Source organism: Sinohyriopsis cumingii, chromosome 1, assembly GCF_028554795.1.
Source record: "Sinohyriopsis cumingii isolate HCF-2022 chromosome 1, ASM2855479v2, whole genome shotgun sequence".
NCBI classification, from domain to species: Eukaryota; Metazoa; Mollusca; class Bivalvia; order Unionida; family Unionidae; genus Sinohyriopsis; species Sinohyriopsis cumingii.
In genome coordinates, this window is record NC_142961.1 from 62,695,572 (window position 1) to 62,716,868 (window position 21,297).

Below are 21,297 nucleotides of genomic sequence, written 5' to 3' on the forward strand. Positions count from 1 at the left end.
ATTCATTTTGTTTCCTTTCCTATGCACACTCAAGAAATTTCATTCGAGAAAAAGATAATAGTGAATTAAAAATGAAATGATCTCAGTAAAGATCTGAACAATAAACGCGTTAGCTAAAGGAATAGTTTCCTGATCAAAATCATTCTCAAGAGCTATGCCTGCCTTATCTATGATAACTGGACATATCTATGATAACTGGACATATACTATGATAACTGGACATATCTTTAATAACTGGACAGGCAGGGTAGAAAACTAGTTTAGTTTCAGTAGTACCATCTTTCTGATCCAAACAAGACCAGTCTGTTTCAAGTGGATGTACGTCGATCTTATCTCCATATCTTCAGAGTAATAAATCAGTTCCTTTAGTAAAGAAATCATTGTTCCGAAAGTCACTGGTCCAGGGAAAATGTATGTTGCCACATTAACACGATGGAGAGGAACATTAAGAAAACTACATTCTGCTTCCTGAATAAGAGCACTTTCAAGAGACTTCTAAGACAAAAGCAAAGTACCTGGTAATGAAAGAATGAGACGCTTCTAAGTCCTTTAAGAGTTAAATAGAGATAGGCTCGTCAGCATCACCAATAAGTGATATAATACCTTTTGACAGAAATGGGTTATAATTCACGATAATAGGATCCGAGTAGAGTTTGTTTGACCCAACTAAGGTGTTGCTTGCAATACCAAATCGTGACTATGACCTCTTTGAAATAAGGGGATGTAGAATAGCTGTCTTAATTATGTTCCTTATTTATCTGTCTGTATCAATAAGAAAATGACATGTCCTTTCTTTTTTTAATAAGTACACATAGGAAGAGATAGGAAGTTATGTTTAGTCTCATAATAAATTTGATTCGTAAAAGTTGTAAGAGGTTGTGAGTACTATTTTACCGAGAAATTGCTGAGAGAATGGCTTATTGACCAATGAAAGTTCGTGAGTCAAGGAAACATCATCAGCTGTTCGGACATTATTTTCCAAAGTTTCTACTTTTTGCTCATCAGCATAGTTCTTGACATAACTACGGATGCAATTCTGGAACTGTTCAACTAATATGACTGGCCTGAGGTTATTGTAATCTTGATCACCCTTCCTGCTTGTGCATAACCTATCAATAGCTGTTCTATAGCCGTTGCGGCAAGGGTTCGTCCAGTTTCTTCTTTGCTATTCCTAAACCTCTGTTGATATGACCAGGTACCAACTCAGAACCCTGCAATATACATTACTTAACCACGCCATAATCAGCACTTTGTTGTATCGACCGCGAAGTGTACACTTTACTTGCTTTGCAAATAAGCACATTTTGTAATAATAAGGTTCAGTCCTGTCTTGGTCATTTCAAAACTTTCCCAAACCCAAACAATTTGTCCTTTCTCAATTACGCTAATACTGCCTGGGTATGATCTGAAATAATGTTCTGCAGTTCAGGTGACATTGTGAACCTTGCTAGCTGCACTAAAGTTTTCTCAAAGATCTAAAACTAAAATGTGTGTGATGGAATATAAAAAATCTAAAAGACAGTCAATTTAAATTTCAAAAGCAATTTGAATTTCTCTGAAATCTTATTGTGAAAGTCAGATCCCGGAGGAGCATTCCCAATTCTATTTAAACTCTCTGGTCGAAAACTCAGTAAAACAAAAATCCAAACCAGTAAGTTTAGTAAATTTCAACAAATTATTTCACTAGAATATTGCAACGTGCATCTATTATTTGTGTTTCACTTATGGTACGTGTCTGATTTCTTTAGAGTTAATAAAAGGTTTGATGCATGCTTTAATTTAATATTAATAATAAACCTGTTTACCAGTTTGGAGTAATTTCTGGTTGCATAAATAAGTCAGTGGTTGAGTACTACGACGTAAGTGACGTAGGGCAATTAACGAAATTTGCCACGTATGGTTCATATATTCCGATGTTCTTTTTTCCAATGAGCCTGCAGCTGTGTTTAATGTTCTGTTTGGATATAAATTGTGAGGACTTACTTGTTTGGATTATTCATTGGCATTGTAAAGTGATCATTGATTCTGGAGTTTCGGGATGTCTGTGAACTCAAGAGAGTTTTGGACAATGCCATTGTCATCCATCAAGACTGTTGGCGCTTCAGCATATTTAATAATACTGGTATATCATCACATTATAGGCCTGGAATTCATTCGGAACACTATTCACTTTGACTTGTTAGGATTATCTGGGATTTAATTCTAAATAATGTGCATTCCTTCTGTCATTTAGTTGAAGGCCATAGACAAGTAACAATACAAGGTGAAAATTTAAACAAATAATCTTAAAGTATTTAGAACTAAATCTCAAATAATCCTAAAAGTTGTATCACTAGACCAAAGTGGTGTTTCAAATTAATTCCAATCTTGAATGTACTGTTGTGCCATTAGTATTGATGTATGACAATTATCCAGATTGTCTTTGTATGGTACTGTCGATACCGCACTTGGCACTCAGCATTACCGGTCTAGTGTTAGGACTGGTCGGACGGGTGTCTGGATAATTTACCTGTGTGAGACATGATGATACATGTTTGTGGCACGATGCCCCAGTACTAGACTTCGTTATAAACTGTTACAATGCAGATATCATACAACTTTTAGAGCTGTGGTAAAAAATAAAATTTTCTCTCTCACACACATTTGAATGTATCCTGAATAATCCCATTATCTTAGTCCGAACTTTATTAAGCACTTTGTAATTCCAATACACAATTTAGATAAATAATTCCTCCCAAACTATATATGAACAAAACTAAATGCTTTGCTAATAGAATCACCAACGGCTGTTCTGAAGATAGGTATAAGTAATGTTGATGAAACCAACCTTTTCTAAATCATAAAACACAATAGCATGCCCATGATGTGAGTTAAACGTTTGTTTTAAGAAAATTATAAGGTCAAAAACCATGCACACATGTTAACAGATATTAAACATATTATCTTAAAGAGCAATCTACAATCATGGACAAACGTTACACACACACACACACACACACGCACACACACACACACACACACACACACACACACACACACACATATATATATATATATATATATATATATATATATATATATATATATATATATATATATATATATGTGTGTGTGTGTGTGTGTGTGTGTGTGTGTGTGTGTGTGTCTTTTATAAAGAGTTATGCGGTTTTAAGCATGTAAATATTGGACTCATCGGCTGCATATTTTCATCGTCCTAACAAAAGGTAAAGATTTGTCTCAATATCTTTTAGACTGAGAAACTAAATGCTTCATTTTAATGCCTTTCATGCTCACATCAGAATTTTATTGGAATAAAAAATGTTTATTCGCGTACAAACATAATTTAATTGAAAAACAGACACACATATACCAGAGTTTTTATTTTATTTACAATTGATACCTTTTAATGCTGATTGTAAAAATCTTTGAACAAAACTGATGGTAGGTTAGTCTTACGAAACCATATATGCAAAGGATGAAATGATATTGTCTAGAAAGACCTTCAAATTCACTCCACGGAACTGAACTAACTGAGGTTTGCATATAGTACTCAAAAAGATGTTTCTGATCACTCTAACATTCAACTTCACAGCCAGGTCAGATAAATAATCACAGAGAATACCATCTAAATATAGTAAAATAATAGTTTTACAGAGTACGTGTTTCTACTTGTAGCATTTGTCACCTGCATTTTGACGGCGGGTTAGCAACTATAAGACGTTTGAATTGTAATCATTCGCGACTATGAGTAAAATAAAAACCTTGCAAAACATTTGCATACAGTCATGTATTCAAGGTCGTTGAAATATTTGTATGCTTGAATGGCAGATTGACTCATTTTAAAGATTGCCAACTATTTTGGAAATGCCAACAATTTAGATTTGGCATTATAAATGTTTTTAAAAACTGAAATCATTCGGTTGGTCATTCATATCAACGTATCTTCAGCATCGCGTTTTTATATACAGAAAAAGTAACCGCACGTCGCATGATTGGCAACAGCAGGTGCAAGAGTTTAACGTCAGTATAACTGTATCTTTGTTTCATTAAAATGATAATGCAAACCCAGTTGTTAACGCCAAGTTCGCATTCGATCGAATTACAACTAGATTTGGGCACTAGAGAGTTCAAGTACATTGGTTACATTTTAATTAGTATGTTTTTTATATATAGGGAAAGCTAAATAAATGAAAGAAATTACCTGAAAAGATACTTACCCAGATCATCACCAAGAATATTTTCGTGAGAGTTTGCATAGATCATGTACATAACATTGATGTTGTGGATTCCTATGCATATTTATAATAGCGCAAATTCTTCTTTACATCGATGCTGATATCGATGGAAGTTAGTTTAAATTTAATTTTCATTATTGATCTTTCCTAATGACTTAAATATGAAATAAGATATTTATATTGGATAATGTCACTGGGTATTTATGCATAAACAGCCAGGCAGTAGCTTTTTCATTTAACATTCTGTATTGCCTGATTCTAGTCAAAGTCTATAATGGATATGAAACTGCCTATCTTCGAAACCTTCTTTATAGCTGCAATGTCTTCTGTTGAATTTCAGTACGAGATTATATTCAAAATCCACCCAGTGACCATGAATCGAGTACTGTAACGATTTTCCTTGTGGTGCTTGCAGTGTTAGTTGTGGCTATATCGGCTATAGTTGTTGTGATGCGTTGCCGAGATGCAATCAAGTGCAGAAATCTATGTAAGTAGATTTGATAAGACCTTAAACTAGAATATGTCACAATCAAGATATTAATATAAAGTTTCATTCTTGTAACAGTGATTTGTAAGCTTTTTATAAATGATTGTGATACTGATTGATTTATTCAATGATTGAAGATTGAAGATAAAGATTTTTTAATGATCTAAATGGTTAACATTTCTTGCATAGCACAGAAGAATTAGTAGACTAAAATAAACGTGCGAAGCAGAGAGGGATAATTTCTTGGATATTGAGTAAAGTAGCATTAGTAGGTTGGTTGTGAAACACCTACTGGCACCACCATTAGCAGCTCTTATGGAAATTTTCAATGATTTACCGACCACTGGAAAGTGTATACGTGAATACCGGTTCCCTAACCAGGTAAGGATAGGACAGATTTTATCAATTACCATCTTACTGCCATGACGAGATGTGTCTATAAAACGATCTAACGAATAATCAGTGCGATTCTTGTTGATATTTGGAGACAAACAATTTGATAGCTCCTTCCCAAAGTGGCTTCCGATATTGCCGTAGTACCATTGAACTTGCAGTGCTTATTTGCAATGATTTGATCAAGTGACAACATTTACTAGATGTTTTTGTAGATTTGTGAAAGGCATATGATACAACATGGAGCTGTACAATAACGACTGACTTGCATAAGTTTGGTCTAAAAGGCCATCTACCTACTTTTATATTCAATTTGCTTTATATAGGGGATTCAAGGTACGAGTGATTTCCAATCTCTGATATGTACAAGCAAGATATGGGTGTGCATAAGGGACGTAATTTGTGTTACTCTTTTTAAAATCCGTATTAAAAAATTACCAAGTAGGTTGGATCCTGGTTTGGATTGCTCCCTATATGTTGTTGATTTCCTAATATGTTATCGATCGAAAAACGTGTATACAATTGAAGACAATTGCAAGAAAATATAAAGAAGATTCAAAACAGGGAAGTAGACAGTTGTTTCAAAGTCTGAAAAATCAAAAGAATACGCAAGCATATCTGTTAGCTATGAATACAATATGATAATCCTAAAATCTCTCTAGAATGAATACATGCACCCGATTTGAGGAAATAAAGATTTTAGGTATTTTATTCCACAGAAATCTTATCTTCATTTCGCGCATTAAGAAATTTAAAGCTAAATGCTTGAAAGCTGGTGTTGATGGAAAAGCAGTTCTAAACATATATAGAACCCTTATTAGATCTAATTTAAACAATGGTTGTGTTGTTTATGGTTCAGCCTGAAAAGTCTCACTTAAAGATGCTTGTCCCAATTCATCATCAAGCAAGATAACTTGCTTTGGGAGCATTTAGGACATCTACATCTAAAAGCCTTGTGGCTGAAGTGAATGAGCCATCTCTATCACATCATAGATAAACATTATCTGCACCATATGCCCTATAGCTAAACTCCGACTGTTTGAACTATGTTTTTGAGTTTGCTTTCCAACACAATTACAAAATATTATATGAAATAAACCAAATGTCACATATAAATTTGGCATTAAAATATATTCCAGCCTTGACATTACACAAATCATATCATTAAAAACTCCATAAGTGTTTTTCTGTGACACTTTCCTGGTTTCTTAAACAATCCAAAATGCGTTTAACGCTCCTTGATGGAAACAAATCCAAACCAAATACTTCCATTGGTCATAACCCTTATAAGGAACTTCTCTCTAAATATGAAACCTACACAAGAATTTGCACTGACTTTTCAAGCTGACCGATTTGTCCCGTCTGACAGTATAATGTTGGTTACCTAGCCATGACTGCATTAAAGGTGTTGAAAAACAGTCCTCGCTGCTACAATATTATCTTCTAAAAACAAAATGCATTACGAATACTTTTAAAGCATTGATTCTTATTTCAGATTTATCTCCGGAGCCGAATGGTATGTACAAAAAGAGCAGCAATAAGTTTCATTTCCTATCAGCAGGCGGTAATACAGGAAACTCGACAGAAAAGGAATACATTTCTTCAGTTGAAGAAAGCAGATCTAGAGGTTTGTATAGGATATTTCCATTGTTAGGATTTAATTATATATTTTATTGCAACGTTTGTGCGTTAATTGCACAAAAACATAAAAACGTTTATCAGGTCTAAGAAACAGTTACAGTATTGATCTGCAAAGGTTTCGTACTCCAAAGTGAAAGACAAATAATAAAATATGGTGATATTCACTATGCACTATCTTGTAGTCTGATATGCTATCATTACTAGAGAACAATAGAAATCCAACAAACGACTTGTTAGCATACGTTGATAATAAATACATCTTCAGAATGGCGTTGAACTGAGCTCCAAATATCCCCATTGTACCGTTTTCTCCTTCGCTAAACGTGAAACGAAACTTCAGCTTTCTTATGGACGACACTATGATATGATTTCGCACACATGGTACAGCTCATCACAGAAAGAGGGTATGTCAAAATTTAAAATATTGATTAAAGATGTTGACATGTTAATAAATATTCACCAACATTACACAAAGTTGAGCGCCTCCAGTTTCTGTTGGTTATCTAAAATGGCTTCTTACCATAACAATCTCTTGCCATCTCCAATAACTAGCATATTTGGGTGATCTATTTTTTCTCTATAGAAACCACAAGATAATTCAATATTAAATTATAGGAACAATGGTAATATTTGCAACTGAGTGAATTAGAAGTTAGAATAGTCGTATCAACTCTTCTTTATGGTTCAAATGTTTAGTTTATGCATTTCATCAGAGAGGTAACATTTGGTTAGTCGTAGGCAACACTTCTTTTAAAAGATGCCTAAATGTTGGCTTATTTGATTTGGATATTAAGTATATATATATATATATATATATATATATATATATATATATATATATATATATATATATATATAAGTTTGTAATTTTCACTCCTTGTATTATCTTACGGATTGTCATTAAAAAACAATTATTCTGTCATCGATCAAAGAATAATAATAATAATAATAATAATAATCAATGAATATTTTTCATATTTTTGCCATTCCATCTCTTATATACACTTAACTCAAAGAACAAAGATGCAAATGTTGCAGCACAAGATAGCGTGTTATAAATAAATAGATAAATAAATAATATAACAACGATACTACTACAACTACCACTAATACTACTACTAACTATTTCATAAGACTAAAGGAAAGTGAAGCTGAATAAACTGAAAGGACAGAAACTTAATTAACAACCGTTAAGCAAAATACACGAGCTCTTCCTTGAAGTCAAGTTTACCATGTGTTTGCATCTGAACTACCAGAAATACTCTTTTTTTGACATGGGCATAATCAGTCATATGCACGTTGGCCTAAAAGCAATCACTAAGACAGATGTCGTCAGAGTTCAACTTCTAATTAACTCTTGAAAGTAACAGTGCCGGACACTTGCGTATGGATTAGACAACGTTTGTCGTTAGATCCATAAGTTCATGTTTTCATGCAAGAATATCATCCAAACTGGCACAAAAAAAATGACCTTTAATTTCTTGAATCGTCGGTAAGCAAACAAAGGTGGTTTTATGCATCGAAGACATCGTTTCGGTGTCGCACAAGAGTCAGTATTATGCTAGTGTTGATCGGCAATTATGTCTCCGTTTGGGGCATCTTGGTGGCCGGTTGTTGCGAAACAGATGCATGTATATATTGGAAGTCTTACCTCTGACGAGACTGGTTTGATTGATTTCTATTGGATTTTCTGTAGCCGAAAATTAGTTTTGGTCTCTAGTCCTTTATTTTAAGTGCCCTCCATCGTCTCTAAGGCTTCCATAGAGCATCTACAGGTTTTTTAGATACCCTTCATACTAACAAATACCCCGAACGGAAAGTTTTGTTGATGTTGTAGCGCGAATGGGGTCTCATAACCGACCACCGAATAAAGCAACAGTTGCTTGTCTTTGGTTTGAGGTAGATCTTTTCCCTATTTTCAAGGACTTCATGGCAGCGTTTGCAACAGTAACCTGACATGTTCTTAAAGGTGCAAATACCGCAAAAGTTTTTCTCTAATCATGCAATAATGAGACTCTAATTTCACACTTACATAGATCTTCTTCCTTCTCATTTGTTTCACCCATCGGTAAGCCTTTCCAAGCCTTATGAGAATAAAATTTTACACATTGTAACACAAAACACGGCGCAAACCTAATGCAAAGAATTATTCTTATCTCAAATTAGTAAACACTTGTACGTTAGGATATCCCAAGAATTTATTATGTCAACACATTAAGGCGGTTGATTTTAGGAAACTAACCCAGGCTACCATATACTCTCTTGAATGCTGTCAATTATGACATGTTCTTGAAAACTGGCTGATTTATTTATTTGAGAAATATCATCCTAACACCGACTTCTTATAATATATAAAATAATTTCTAAAAGTTATCAAAGCTATAAACGAAGACGTAATACAATTATCACATAAGCTATGTTTATTGCAATATATTTAGAATTACAAATGGGATGTGAAGCATGTAAGTAGCGGCTTGCATAATATATACAATGGATAAAAGACAAATCCGCGGAAATCGTTAAGTTTGTTACAAATGAGCGTACTCGATAACTTTGCGTTGATTGCGATGCTTCGAAGGCCCCACTTATATGATAAAAGCCCGCTCACTTCATTGCTGTGTATTGTTACATCAGGGTATTGCAACCATATTCTTTGTCAAATTTATTGATTTCATCAATGAAAGTTATTTGAGAACCAAGTGTTTTAATAGGCTTACTACAGCTATAAAAAATATTTGTACCTGTATTGTTTTGTCCTTGCTTCTAGATTTAAGTCCCGAAATTTCCCACCCTGTTCTTGAAATAGCCTTTTACAAAGTAGGTTTTCAATTTATTTCTAGGAGAAGTACTGGTGGGAATTCAGAATCATCTAAGGAAGCTGTACAAAAGTCTGATGTATGTGTCTCTGTCTCCTACCGGCGAAGAAAGATATTATGTCACTCTGTCAAATTTGTACGTGAACATTAACCTTGGAAAAGTAGAATTTACATATCTAAACAAGGGGAAAAGCGACACCTCTTCAGATACTCCGCGAGACAGTCAACCACTGATTAGTACGGACGAAGGCACCGCAAAGCAAATAAATCAATTTTATCCAATCATCATTTTCGGAGATTGTGGCAGTGGTAAGTCAACATGGTGCAAGCATCTTGTCAATTGCTGGTTACAGAAGTCTGAAAATAAAGATGCTAATATTCAAAGTCTAAATTTGCCAGATATAAGAAATATTCAGATCCTTTTGTACTTGCCGCTGCAGTTTTCTGATAGAGGTCTTTCCCTTCAGGAATTATTGCAAAAGTACTTATTCAAAGAAAGAACAGCATATCAAGAGTTTATAATGACATATATAGAACATCAGCCTCAGGATGTACTTATTATCATAGATGGTTTGGATATAATATGGGAATATTCAAAGTCTATATCAGAACTGTTACACAATGAACTTATAGTTTCCTGTATTACTATTATTACGTCGCGACCAGCTAGTTTCAAACTGTTGCAGGATACGTGTCATGACCAATTAGAACTGATGAGGGTTTTTAAAGTCCAAGAAATGGACACTGAAGCCTCTAAGCAATTTGCCAGGGAGCTTTTAAAGGGTATAAATCGTTTGCGTGTAAAGGACTTTGAGAATTTTTGGGATTTTATAGAACATCTACAGGTACAATGTTTGCTCAGAGTACCATATATCTGTCTAGTGATGTTGCATGTGTGGATGGAAAACAAAGACCCTTTTATTGAAGTAACGGATGTTCTGCTTCATATCATTAATTATTTTCTGCGTCGTGCAATGATAGATCAGCAGCGCAAAGAACTTATCGAGAAAGTATTCAGGGAAAAATCCACGGTTGTCAAACAATACATCTCCAAATTAAATCAATGGCCCATACTCATGCAGAACGAACATCTCTTACGTGTGTTAAGTGATGTTGCTGCCGAAATCTTTTTTTCAGAAATAGAAAGAAAAAACAGTCAATTAAAAGCCCCCGAAAGGTTCTCGATAACAAAGAAAAATTACTTCCAGGTTCAAGTTCTTTACGAAACTGGTCTTTTGACAGAGTCATTTTCAACGTCAACAAACGGGAAAGTATTAAACCTGTCATTCTCCGATAAAATTATATTTGAGTTTTTTGTCTCCATTTTCATTGCACTGCAAGAGGGAAAAGAGTGTGAGTTTATTGTGTCCAGTGGGAGTTCGTGCTTGCGAAACAGTATGATAATTCACATGCTTTTCCAATTGTCCAGTACAGAAACAGTGGTAAAAGACATTATGGACAAGGTACGAAAAAACTTGGAAATAGAGAGCAGAAACAGTATGGGCATGCAGGGATGCAAGGCTTCGAATGATTACTCCATAAGACAAAAGATATCTCGTAGTGAATCAGAACCAGTTCGATGGCTTCAATGGCTTATGTATAACGACGTGCTTAACGAAAATAAGCTCTTGTTTCTGACAACTGCCTTGCATTGCATTAATAATGTGACATCTCTTCAGCTGAAAAGTCAGGAAAACGACAAAAATCTTGTATTTCGTCTACCCTTGTTACCAATGCTAGAGATTGTAACGCTTGACATTCAAAAGTGTACATTGCTGTTGTGCAAAGAGTGGGATAATCGGGTACCTCCAAGCCTGAAAAAGGTTGAGATCAAATCTGTAACTATCAACACAGACACTCTGGGCCCACTTATGAAGGTTTTATGTTTGTGCCCAGACCTTGAGAGCTTGGAGTTATTCCCATCAGTAAATTGGACCGACGATAATGATATCCTTTCTACCACGTCAGGCATTGTAACTTATTCATGGAATGAACTGTCAAAGGGTATACAGAACAACAAGAATCTAAAAACACTCAAATTGCAAAATCTGATTCTGGTCGGTGAAGTAGACATTTTACTTTCTCACCTGAACCTTTTTCGAAATCTTGAATATGTAAATTTGGGGAATTCAAGGAATATTATTCAACAGAAGTCACCTGAATCGTATTCGCCTGACACTATAATTAAGGGTAACGGTGATAAACCGAATGACAAAATTAACTTGACACATTTAGAGCTAGAAAAACTTAACATATCGCATAGCCCGATCAACTTTCTATTTGATACGACGGAGAAGCATAAGCGAAATTTAGTTAAAAGCAACCTTAAAATACTTTCTCTATCATCATTAAATATGCCAGAGGACTCGTGGGAAACATTTGGAAATCAAATCTCCACTCTGACCCTAACTGGGCTCCATTTAAGCAGGGTCAATGCAAGAAAGTCCTTGAACATTCTTCTAGAAGGCATCGGTAAGTGTGCGAAACTTCAAAGTCTTTCCCTTTGCGAAATGGACACGGAGAAAATTACTCCAGAATTTTCCTTCCTTGCAAAACTGAAGGAACTGTTAAAACTTGACATGCAGAGGATGAAAATAGCCGGAACTTCCTCGAGCGTACTCTTCAATGCAATAAGTAAGTGTAAAAAACTGAATACTCTTTCCTTCTGCTACATAGATATAGAAGAAATACCCGAGACATTGTCTTCAGTACAAAAGTTGAAAAAGCTTTCTAAACTCAATGTAGATCACGTAACGATAAAGGAAGGATCTGGATCTTTGAACGACTTTCTTAATGCGTTTAGAAAATGTAACGATCTTGAGATAATTACCTCTTAAAGATAAATGCTATTCGCATTCTATTACAATTATCCGCTTCCAAAACGCTGCGAATTATTACGAAATAAATCAAAGTTACTTAATAAGCAACTGATGTAAGTTTGCTTGAAGATATCATTAAAACTGGAGTATCTCAATAATACTAAATATTAAATCTAACATTGTATTAAAAGCTACCTTATTTTACTATGTATATAACGTTGCTTGCCGTCTTTCTGGTTTAATACAAACAAAGAAATAATAAAGTTGAGCTGTCAGATTGACCTTTATTTTGATTTCATCAGTAAACCTTATCCCTGATTTGGTTGTTACCTTGTGGGCATATAACGTCATTTTTCTAATCAGAGTATAAGCAATGTTACTGTTCGGTTCAACATTCAAGCTTGTAGACAAAGTAGATCGTAGTATCAAGCCGTAATGTATCCACTTATGCAGGACAGCGGGTAGGAGATTGTCATCTTTGTTCCTACCCTTCACGTTTGGGCGCGTCAACAAGAACTGTTAAATACAGAGGTCGTGGAACGTGAAGTAATTAGGGCAAAGGTCTGAGCATCTTATCTTCTACAAAAGTGCCTATAAATTCACAAACATTTAGTACCGTGTATGGTATGCACTGTGTAGGGACGAATTTGGCTACAAGGTGAGCGTACAATTTGAGTGTAATAATGCAGGTATCAGAGCTACGTGGATCGTTTCAATTCCCACGCATTCCGCGTGCCAACTTATTTTTAAAAGCATTTCATTACATGAGAGAAAATGAATATGTTTGCCTCCAATCCATCCATTATGACTTGCTCTTTTTTTTGTCAATATTACATTGCTTATAACGTTCATAATATATACTTAATTCTTTTTATATAAAACTTTTCTCAAAAGTGAGAGGTTTAACAAAGTCCAAAGTTAAAGACTTTTTATCCATACCTAAGAAAGCATAGAGATCAATCGCATACGGTTATTTAAACAAAACACATGAACACAGAAGCCTTAATTTATTTAATATTATGTATTTTGTTTTATATATTTTAGTGCAAAAGAAGCATGTGCTTCATATTTTTATTCTTATATGTACATAATATCTTCGTGGAAAAGTATTGCTATGTGATATCAGCAGGCTAATTATTGTGCACATGATATTCGAGAATAAGTTTCGACAACTAGACCTTGACATTCATTAAAGTATGTGAAATAAATTGTTTTAGCTTACATTAAGAGGCAATGGTTAGTCCTAGACTGCTCACTCATTCGCCACGTAACCTTCTTTGAAAACATTGATGCCAGCACGATCCCCATCAAGTGAAAATTTTATAAATTATACGTGATATGAAAACGTGAAATAACGTCACAATAAATTTCAAACAAACATAAAGCTATCCAAATAATATAATGTGAATGTTTTAGCTGATAACAAATAAGTATTGTACTAATATATTATAAACTGTACCCATTACTAGAAAATTATGAAGACACTTAAGTTTGTATAAACAATTGCAAGATTAAGCAATATATTTGTAAAATATGTACGAGCTATCGAAATTAACTATTGAGAAACAGTACATTACAAAAGTCACAAACTACCCCTTGCATTATATGTTATCTTATATCTATCTAATTGCGTTGATACCTATCATTGAAAGTACCTAAAAGACAATCTAATCTTCTGGCAGATTGTTTCTCATTATGCTAATTTCAACCAAATATTTTATCCTTTAACAAAAGTAATAAATTTCCTGTTCGTTTGTGTGGAAAGTATCTGTGGCAAAGAAGGAAGAATGTTTAATTCTGTTTCCCCAACTGTCCTTTATTCGAAAATAGCCACAAATGGTACGAATTATTTTTTCTTTTTCTCAGGCAATAGTCACTTTGATATCAATCTATATGCCATAGTCTATGATATGCTAGATGAATGCTTGTGTCAGACCTTATTAAGGAAGAGAAGAGATTATGACACGGCATCCACACAACTGTGTTTAAAAATTCTTATCCATCTGCATGTACAGGAAATCAGAGAGAATAAAACAAAAACAGGTATGGCAGTGGTATGCCATAATTTAGGCTTTAGCTTTCTTATTATCAATAACTTGAAAACTTTTGAAGTGAACATAAGCTGTCAAATGCAAGAAATCGAGCGACATTTCAAGCTTGCCAAGTGAATCTTAATTAAAGTAGACGAATTCGCATGCATGATCCGCCTGGTGTGTGTTTGCAGCACTTTTGTTGTTTCAACAAATGCTATCATAAATGTTTAATACATTCTTTCTTTCCGAAGTAAAACATTTTCATTGTCAGGGCTATTTCACCAGCTTGCAATATGTCTCAAAATGATATATAATTTAGTTTTGATTCGGTTATTTTAAGAAGATGCATATCAGTGCAAACATTTTGACCCTACATAATCTGCAAGCAAGTATTATAATTTCATCAATACCAGTATTAAGGTCAATAGTGCTATTTTTCCTTTTTGTGGCAGCAGGCTACAGGTTGGATGAATTTGTATTCTCCAATTTGCTTATCCACGAGAGATGGAATAACGTTTTTCACAAACATACAAACATAGTTGAATAAACTAAGTTTTAACACAATGTTTAGGGATCCGACTCCTTGTGGATGATAAGATAACCTTGAATCTGAGGGAAACACTGTGAATTCAGGAGTGTTTTATATATTTGAATATTAATTTTAAACTGTTACGTTTATTACTTGACTGTTTATGTGTACAAAGACATGATTCTAGTTTACTAAATAATTCTATAAAAAAAATGCATGTCACTATTGGTCTATTGCTAATCATTATTTTTTAAACAAACATATATGTATCAATAAAATGGCTTTAATATTTTATTGAAAGGAGTCTCTTGTTTAAAACCGTTTACTTAAAACTTAAAGCATTCTTTATATAATGTGTGGTTTGAATGAAGAACGAATATGTGTGAAGGGATTCTTTTGTTTAAAGCTGATTTTTCCACTTATTCTCTCTTTATATTTAAGTGTGCGTGCGTGTGAGTGTGCACTAAACGATAAGTACTCCCAGGGATATGTCATTCTGGAATCTCACAACGATGGGATAATGCATGTCACTATTGGTCTATTGCTAATCATTATTTTTTAAACAAACATATATATATCAATAAAATGGCTTTAATATTTTATTGAAAGGAGTCTCTTGTTTAAAACCGTTTACTTAAAACTTAAAGCATTCTTTATATAATGTGTGGTTTGAATGAAGAACGAATATGTGTGAAGGGATTCTTTTGTTTAAAGCTGATTTTTCCACTTATTCTCTCTTTATATTTAAGTGTGCGTGCGTGTGAGTGTGCACTAAACGATAAGTACTCCCAGGGATATGTCATTCTGGAATCTCACAACGATGGGATAGTGCAACCATAGTCATAAGGTAGGAACTATTTCTCAACTGTCAGAACATATTATTACTCGACAGGACGAAGATATCATATAAGGTAGGAGACCTGATGGGGCTAATGGATAACTTGATCGTACACCATCTTGGTACTCATTTATGAAAGCATCTTTGGAAGCATTCTTGCGTGTTTATTGCTGTGTCACAAGATGTGTTCTCATCATGTCAGTGTAGTAAATTGACGTTGGAGAATTCTGTGAAATATGTGATTTTTTCCAGGGAAGAACTAGTTCGTAATCAATTAACAATTTCGATGGCTGATGTATATGGAAGAGCCATTGCTACTTTATTCACACACACACGTGAAGACTGTACAATATACCTTGAATTACTCCTGAGTATTATTTGATAGACCAGTAGTGCCATTTTCGACACTTCACCACACAAAATGGTTGATAGAGTTGTATCCATATTTGCATACTCATAACTAGATGATGTTTAGTGCTTTTGTTTTTAAAAATCCATATCATGAATTCTAAGAGATATTTTCATATACTATGGGAGATCTGTGTTTGAAAAGGTATTTGAAAATATTAAAGTATATTATATGACCTATAACATCTTTACGTTTGTGTAATGAAGATAACAAAATATAACAATCCATGCGAGACAAAGAAATAAATAACGGAAGTTATCATAAATATAAAAACACTTTAAATTACGCACCATCGCCTTCACCTCGCTCTCTAACACGTGCATTCAAGCTATTGGGCCTTGAATTTTATATTCTGTTTATTGCCATGTTACATGGCTTTAAAGTGTCCTTCCTTGGTGGACTATAAACGTATTATGTATGTAAGTATGTATGTATGTATGTATGTATGTATGTATGTTCTGGGAACTTTTAACGTGATGGAAAGAATATTTACCAAATTGTTAAATTGTTATTTCCTATGTCCAGTATTTCTTTTGTGATGAATAAGTACATTAGAGACAAATGTTGTCTCTATCATGTACATTTAAAGTGCGAACTACCCGTAATTTCCTAGTAATTTGTTTTCCATTTCTGAATCTATTATATTGCACTTTTCTGATTTTATGGTTATCTATGATAAACAGCTGGATATGTATTTTGGCATCATATACCTATATGCTTGCAAGACCCTTTTGGATCTTTGCGTTTTCTGTTTTCCTATATCTGCCTTTGAAACCGAAGAAAAGGAATAGAATTCATAATGCAAGTAATCTTTAGATTTGCTTGTTAGAATATTTTAGTATATTAATTTGTTACATGAAATAGAATGGCCATGATTTTAATTGAGCATGTTCTAGTTGAAAATGTGGGATTATATTTGATAACAAGAATATGACATATTGCTTACGTAATATTTATAGGAAATGAATGTATTCCAGTTTGTATCTCAGTGATAGCTGTGAATAATATACCTAGTGTAATATGTATGCTAATATTGATTTATGTTTCTGGTTCTGTTTGTGTTCGAAGAGAAGACTGTTCGTTCTCAATATATATGATTTTAGTTTTTAAATAGATTTTCCTTTACAAATAAAGTTTCCATCAAGACAAAATTAAATTTAATGTTGGTCTTCTCCTTCACCTCAGTAGCATATCTCTATTTTCGTTACATGTCACGGGAAAAGTTTCTTTCTATTTATCTGTCTGTCTGTCTATCTGTCTGTGTATGTCTGTCTATCTATCTATCCATGAAATTTACTAAGTAATCAACTAGTTCAATTACAAAATAAGCAAAAAGCAAAATGAAAACCCAACCGTATAAAAAACCTAAATAACCACGTAATCGGTTAACCGATTGACACATTAGCTATTTACATTTGTTTGCATACGGAAAACGTATTTTTTTCTGTATAAGATTGTTATCGGCAATATAAATAAATGTAGTCTACATATATGAATATCATCGCGGAAGATCGCTACTTAAGGAAAACATTATCGGAGAATGCAATGTTAAGAATTAACCCTTCTTACTCTGAAGTACTTTTAACATCAATGTGATTTGAATGACTCCAATATCGCTGTGGTAACAACTGATACGTAAACAAGTCAATATTATATACCACTTTAAGTTTGGACTCGTTATCAAAGCATACTTGCTTATTTTAAAATGAACCGTGTCTCCTACCTTAATACTGCACAAGCTCTATTATCCCGAAATGAATCAGTAACAACCCCCACCCGATGTCAAACTGACCCCGAGTTGTTGCTGCTCTACCAAGCAAATTACTCCATACGAAGGTACGAAACTAACTGAGTCTACCATAATCTTTCGTCAATTCTGAACATTATGACGTCTGCTCCTATATATTGGCTAAAATTATACGGCTTTGCAAAATATGTTCTCAACGCTTACTCTCCATACAAAACAATGATCCACTCAGATCTAACATGGCTATACACGGAAACGTAAATTCAAAATATCACATGCCATAGGTTTATTATAATAAAAATTTAGGAAAATTATCGAATGTCAGATCGTCTGACCAACATCTCCTATTGGTATTTTGCTTAGGAAGTAACATGCCACCAAACACTTGAAAATGATATTTACCGTTTATCAAGAAATGGTTATGTGGATTGTGACTCAGTACAATTATATTCGAGATATTAGGGACTTCATGGGCTCCATTAGAAAATGCAAAAATTCATAGAGACTTGTGACCATACTAGTATGAAGCATAATTTTGAATAACTATAAGATTTCATAGACTCATTGGTATGTTGGCTTACAATTGTCAGAGGATATTTACACCGTCAAGGCTACGGATGTTTAGAAAGTGATGACATTTAAGACAAATGTCACCAGACAGTCGCCTGTCTACCTCTTCTCTAACCAAAATTATCATAAAATTTCTGAGTACCAAAACAAATGTTGTCAAGTTAGACTGAACTTGGGTCTAGTTATGGTGCCAGTACCTGAAATAAATTACCATGGTGTCATAAAACTGCAATAACTGGAACACCCTTACGTATCCTAACCATACAGTAGCAGTACCCCAAGCGTGAGAAAACACACTACATTAAAGATCACCAGCCATACTCCAAAAAATTTCTTTTTACATCAGATTTGCATTGCTTGATTAAAAGTAGTTACATTCGCACAAAATGAATTAAAACAATATCAAGTATAAAAAAGGAAAAATAATATCATTACTCGAAATAGAAATAAACAACGCTGTTACGTCCCCTTAGCTGCGATGTCCCACTTACAGTGGACGCCAACCGGAAATGACGTACATATAACATTGGATAGTGAACATTTAGACGAAACTATTGAAAACTAATGTATTGTTCAGCCTTATATCGATATGCGTGTACGACGCTCTAGATTGTGCTGCTTTCAAAACTGTTCCATTGTTTCAATATATTTCCCAAATTCCCGTTAATGCAGGTATAAAGGAATCAATGCTGGCTTCCCTATGTCTGCTGACTTTGTAAGAAAACGAAATCGGCACACTTAAGATAACCCAAAGGAACCAAAGTTGGCTTTTATCCTTTATGTAGGACTAGCTCAGTACATTCTCAGGACAGCGTCACTGAAAGCAGCTAAAGTTACCTCACTAATTTTAAATACTTCGTGTGAAATAAATTAAATACTGTTAGCTATATTTAATGACGCTGACTCGAAAATTGACCGTGCTACATATAGGATAAAATTATCAATGCTGTGTGAAATTAACTGTGACATAAAGCACTAATCCATGCACATAGACTATAGACCTATACACGTCATAGCCTCCCAACTCTCTTAACAATTTCGGAAAACTAAGTAACAGACAGAAATATGTCGGACATGCTTTATTCTAATTTTGTTAAGCATCTCCAATGTACACCAGTTGAATCAAAAATATACCCACAATATTTAATGATAAGTAAGGTACTTGCCAGCCAGAAGAAACCATTTATCCGTCAACACATTAGTACATAAGCAAATTTCACTCTAGCCATATTTCCGTGAACATGACAGTTAAGCATATGGTTAACCGATAGGGTTGGTATTGGAAGGTCTTTTATACACGTAGGTAATTGAACAATCAATATTAAATACAATACAGGCCTGTCACAAACAGTTTCACCACCTCCAAAGAAAAGGAGAGCTATATATGATAGTGACATGTATAACTAATTACCCATGAATAGTCTAATTCAACACGTTACTCTTCGTTACGGCTTGTACTAAGTATAACTACAGTAGAGCTGAATACCCAGTATCGTTTCATTATTTACAATATTTTCAATATTGGAACTGATGAAAATGCAACAGTTTCTTGTAATAAATATTAATTTTTTATTGTCAATTTCATATACCCTCCCTGTATTAAATGTGATAATACCTCATTACTATGCCACGTTTTATGTTGTTATTTTTCTATGCTCACGAGTATAAGCTCTGTACTTCGATTGCAACGGTCACACTGCAGGCCTCATTAATATATTTGCATTAATGAGCCACATGTAAACGTTTGCACGTGAACTATATTACACTAGTGAAGAGATATTTTTGCCTTAAGGTCTCACTGGACAGTTTATCTGGTGAAAATTCATCCGACAATGACCTATTGCAGAAAAATGAGAATAATTTCACACTAAAGATAAAAATAAAAACAAACTAATGACTTTTGTAGAAAACATACATGTGATATTTTGACTCCGGCAACCAGGTTAATTCCTGATGCAACTGGTAGCTTGTATACGGAACCAACACTGACACCAACCCCTAAATTTTACATTCAATTTTGACAGAAAAGAGCTATTTTGTATATTTTCCTGCAACAAGGCAGCTAAAAGAATCAGTATGTGCCTTATGCATGAATAACGTTCACTAGTACTATAAAAAATTAGCATACTTTTTATCACCCCTCAAAAATCTAGATTTTTAAAAATATTTACTTCTGTAGCAGACATACGTAAATACGTAAGCCGTTACAAATTTAGCTTCTGTGTGAATTTATAAATGCTAGGCATGTGATAATTAGGTTCATGCCTTCTACCTTACTAAATTAGGGAGTTGTCAAAATACGAAACTATCCAGTGTGACCTTAAGAATTTATATGCCAGTCGGATTAGTGGAAAGGCGTCTCAGTTTCATAACTTTGGTGCAATTCTGAATAAAACGCAACCTCAGCATGTGTAAAATTCACAGTCGTCTGTTTCCTATGATGTATGGCAGATGTCGATGATCGAGAGCCATGACATAGAGCAACAGCTATGAGACACCTTCATGCTTTCATTTTACTTTCCACGCTTAAACAAACAATTTCCTTATAGTAAGTCAATGTCATCATTTTTCATAGCTTATATAGCCTGTAGAGTTAGTGCCTGGTTATATTTGTGATATCTCACAGCATAAATAGTACTATTTCTAAAATCTTAAAATGTAATGAATAAAAGGAGTAAAAGAAAGACAAGCTGATATTCTTGTAAAATAACTGCAAAATATGCATGCTAAGTACTTAACAAAATATGAACGATGCATAACATATATAAACTGACTACAAC

General features: G+C 34.0%; 1 protein-coding gene across 1 annotated transcript in view; it reads left to right on the forward strand.

Moving 5' to 3' along the window:
* The window catches only part of LOC149806978 (uncharacterized), a 252,067-nt gene extending 239,813 nt beyond the window's left edge, over positions 1-12,254 (forward strand). Inside the window, exons 7-10 of the mRNA XM_089948028.1 lie at positions 4,576-4,722; positions 6,611-6,742; positions 9,597-11,686; positions 12,249-12,254. Coding sequence (XP_089804154.1) covers positions 4,576-4,722; positions 6,611-6,742; positions 9,597-11,686; positions 12,249-12,254 — 2,375 coding nt within the window. The remainder of the gene's footprint in view (positions 1-4,575; positions 4,723-6,610; positions 6,743-9,596; positions 11,687-12,248) is intronic.
* The last annotated feature ends 9,043 nt before the right edge of the window (positions 12,255-21,297 follow it).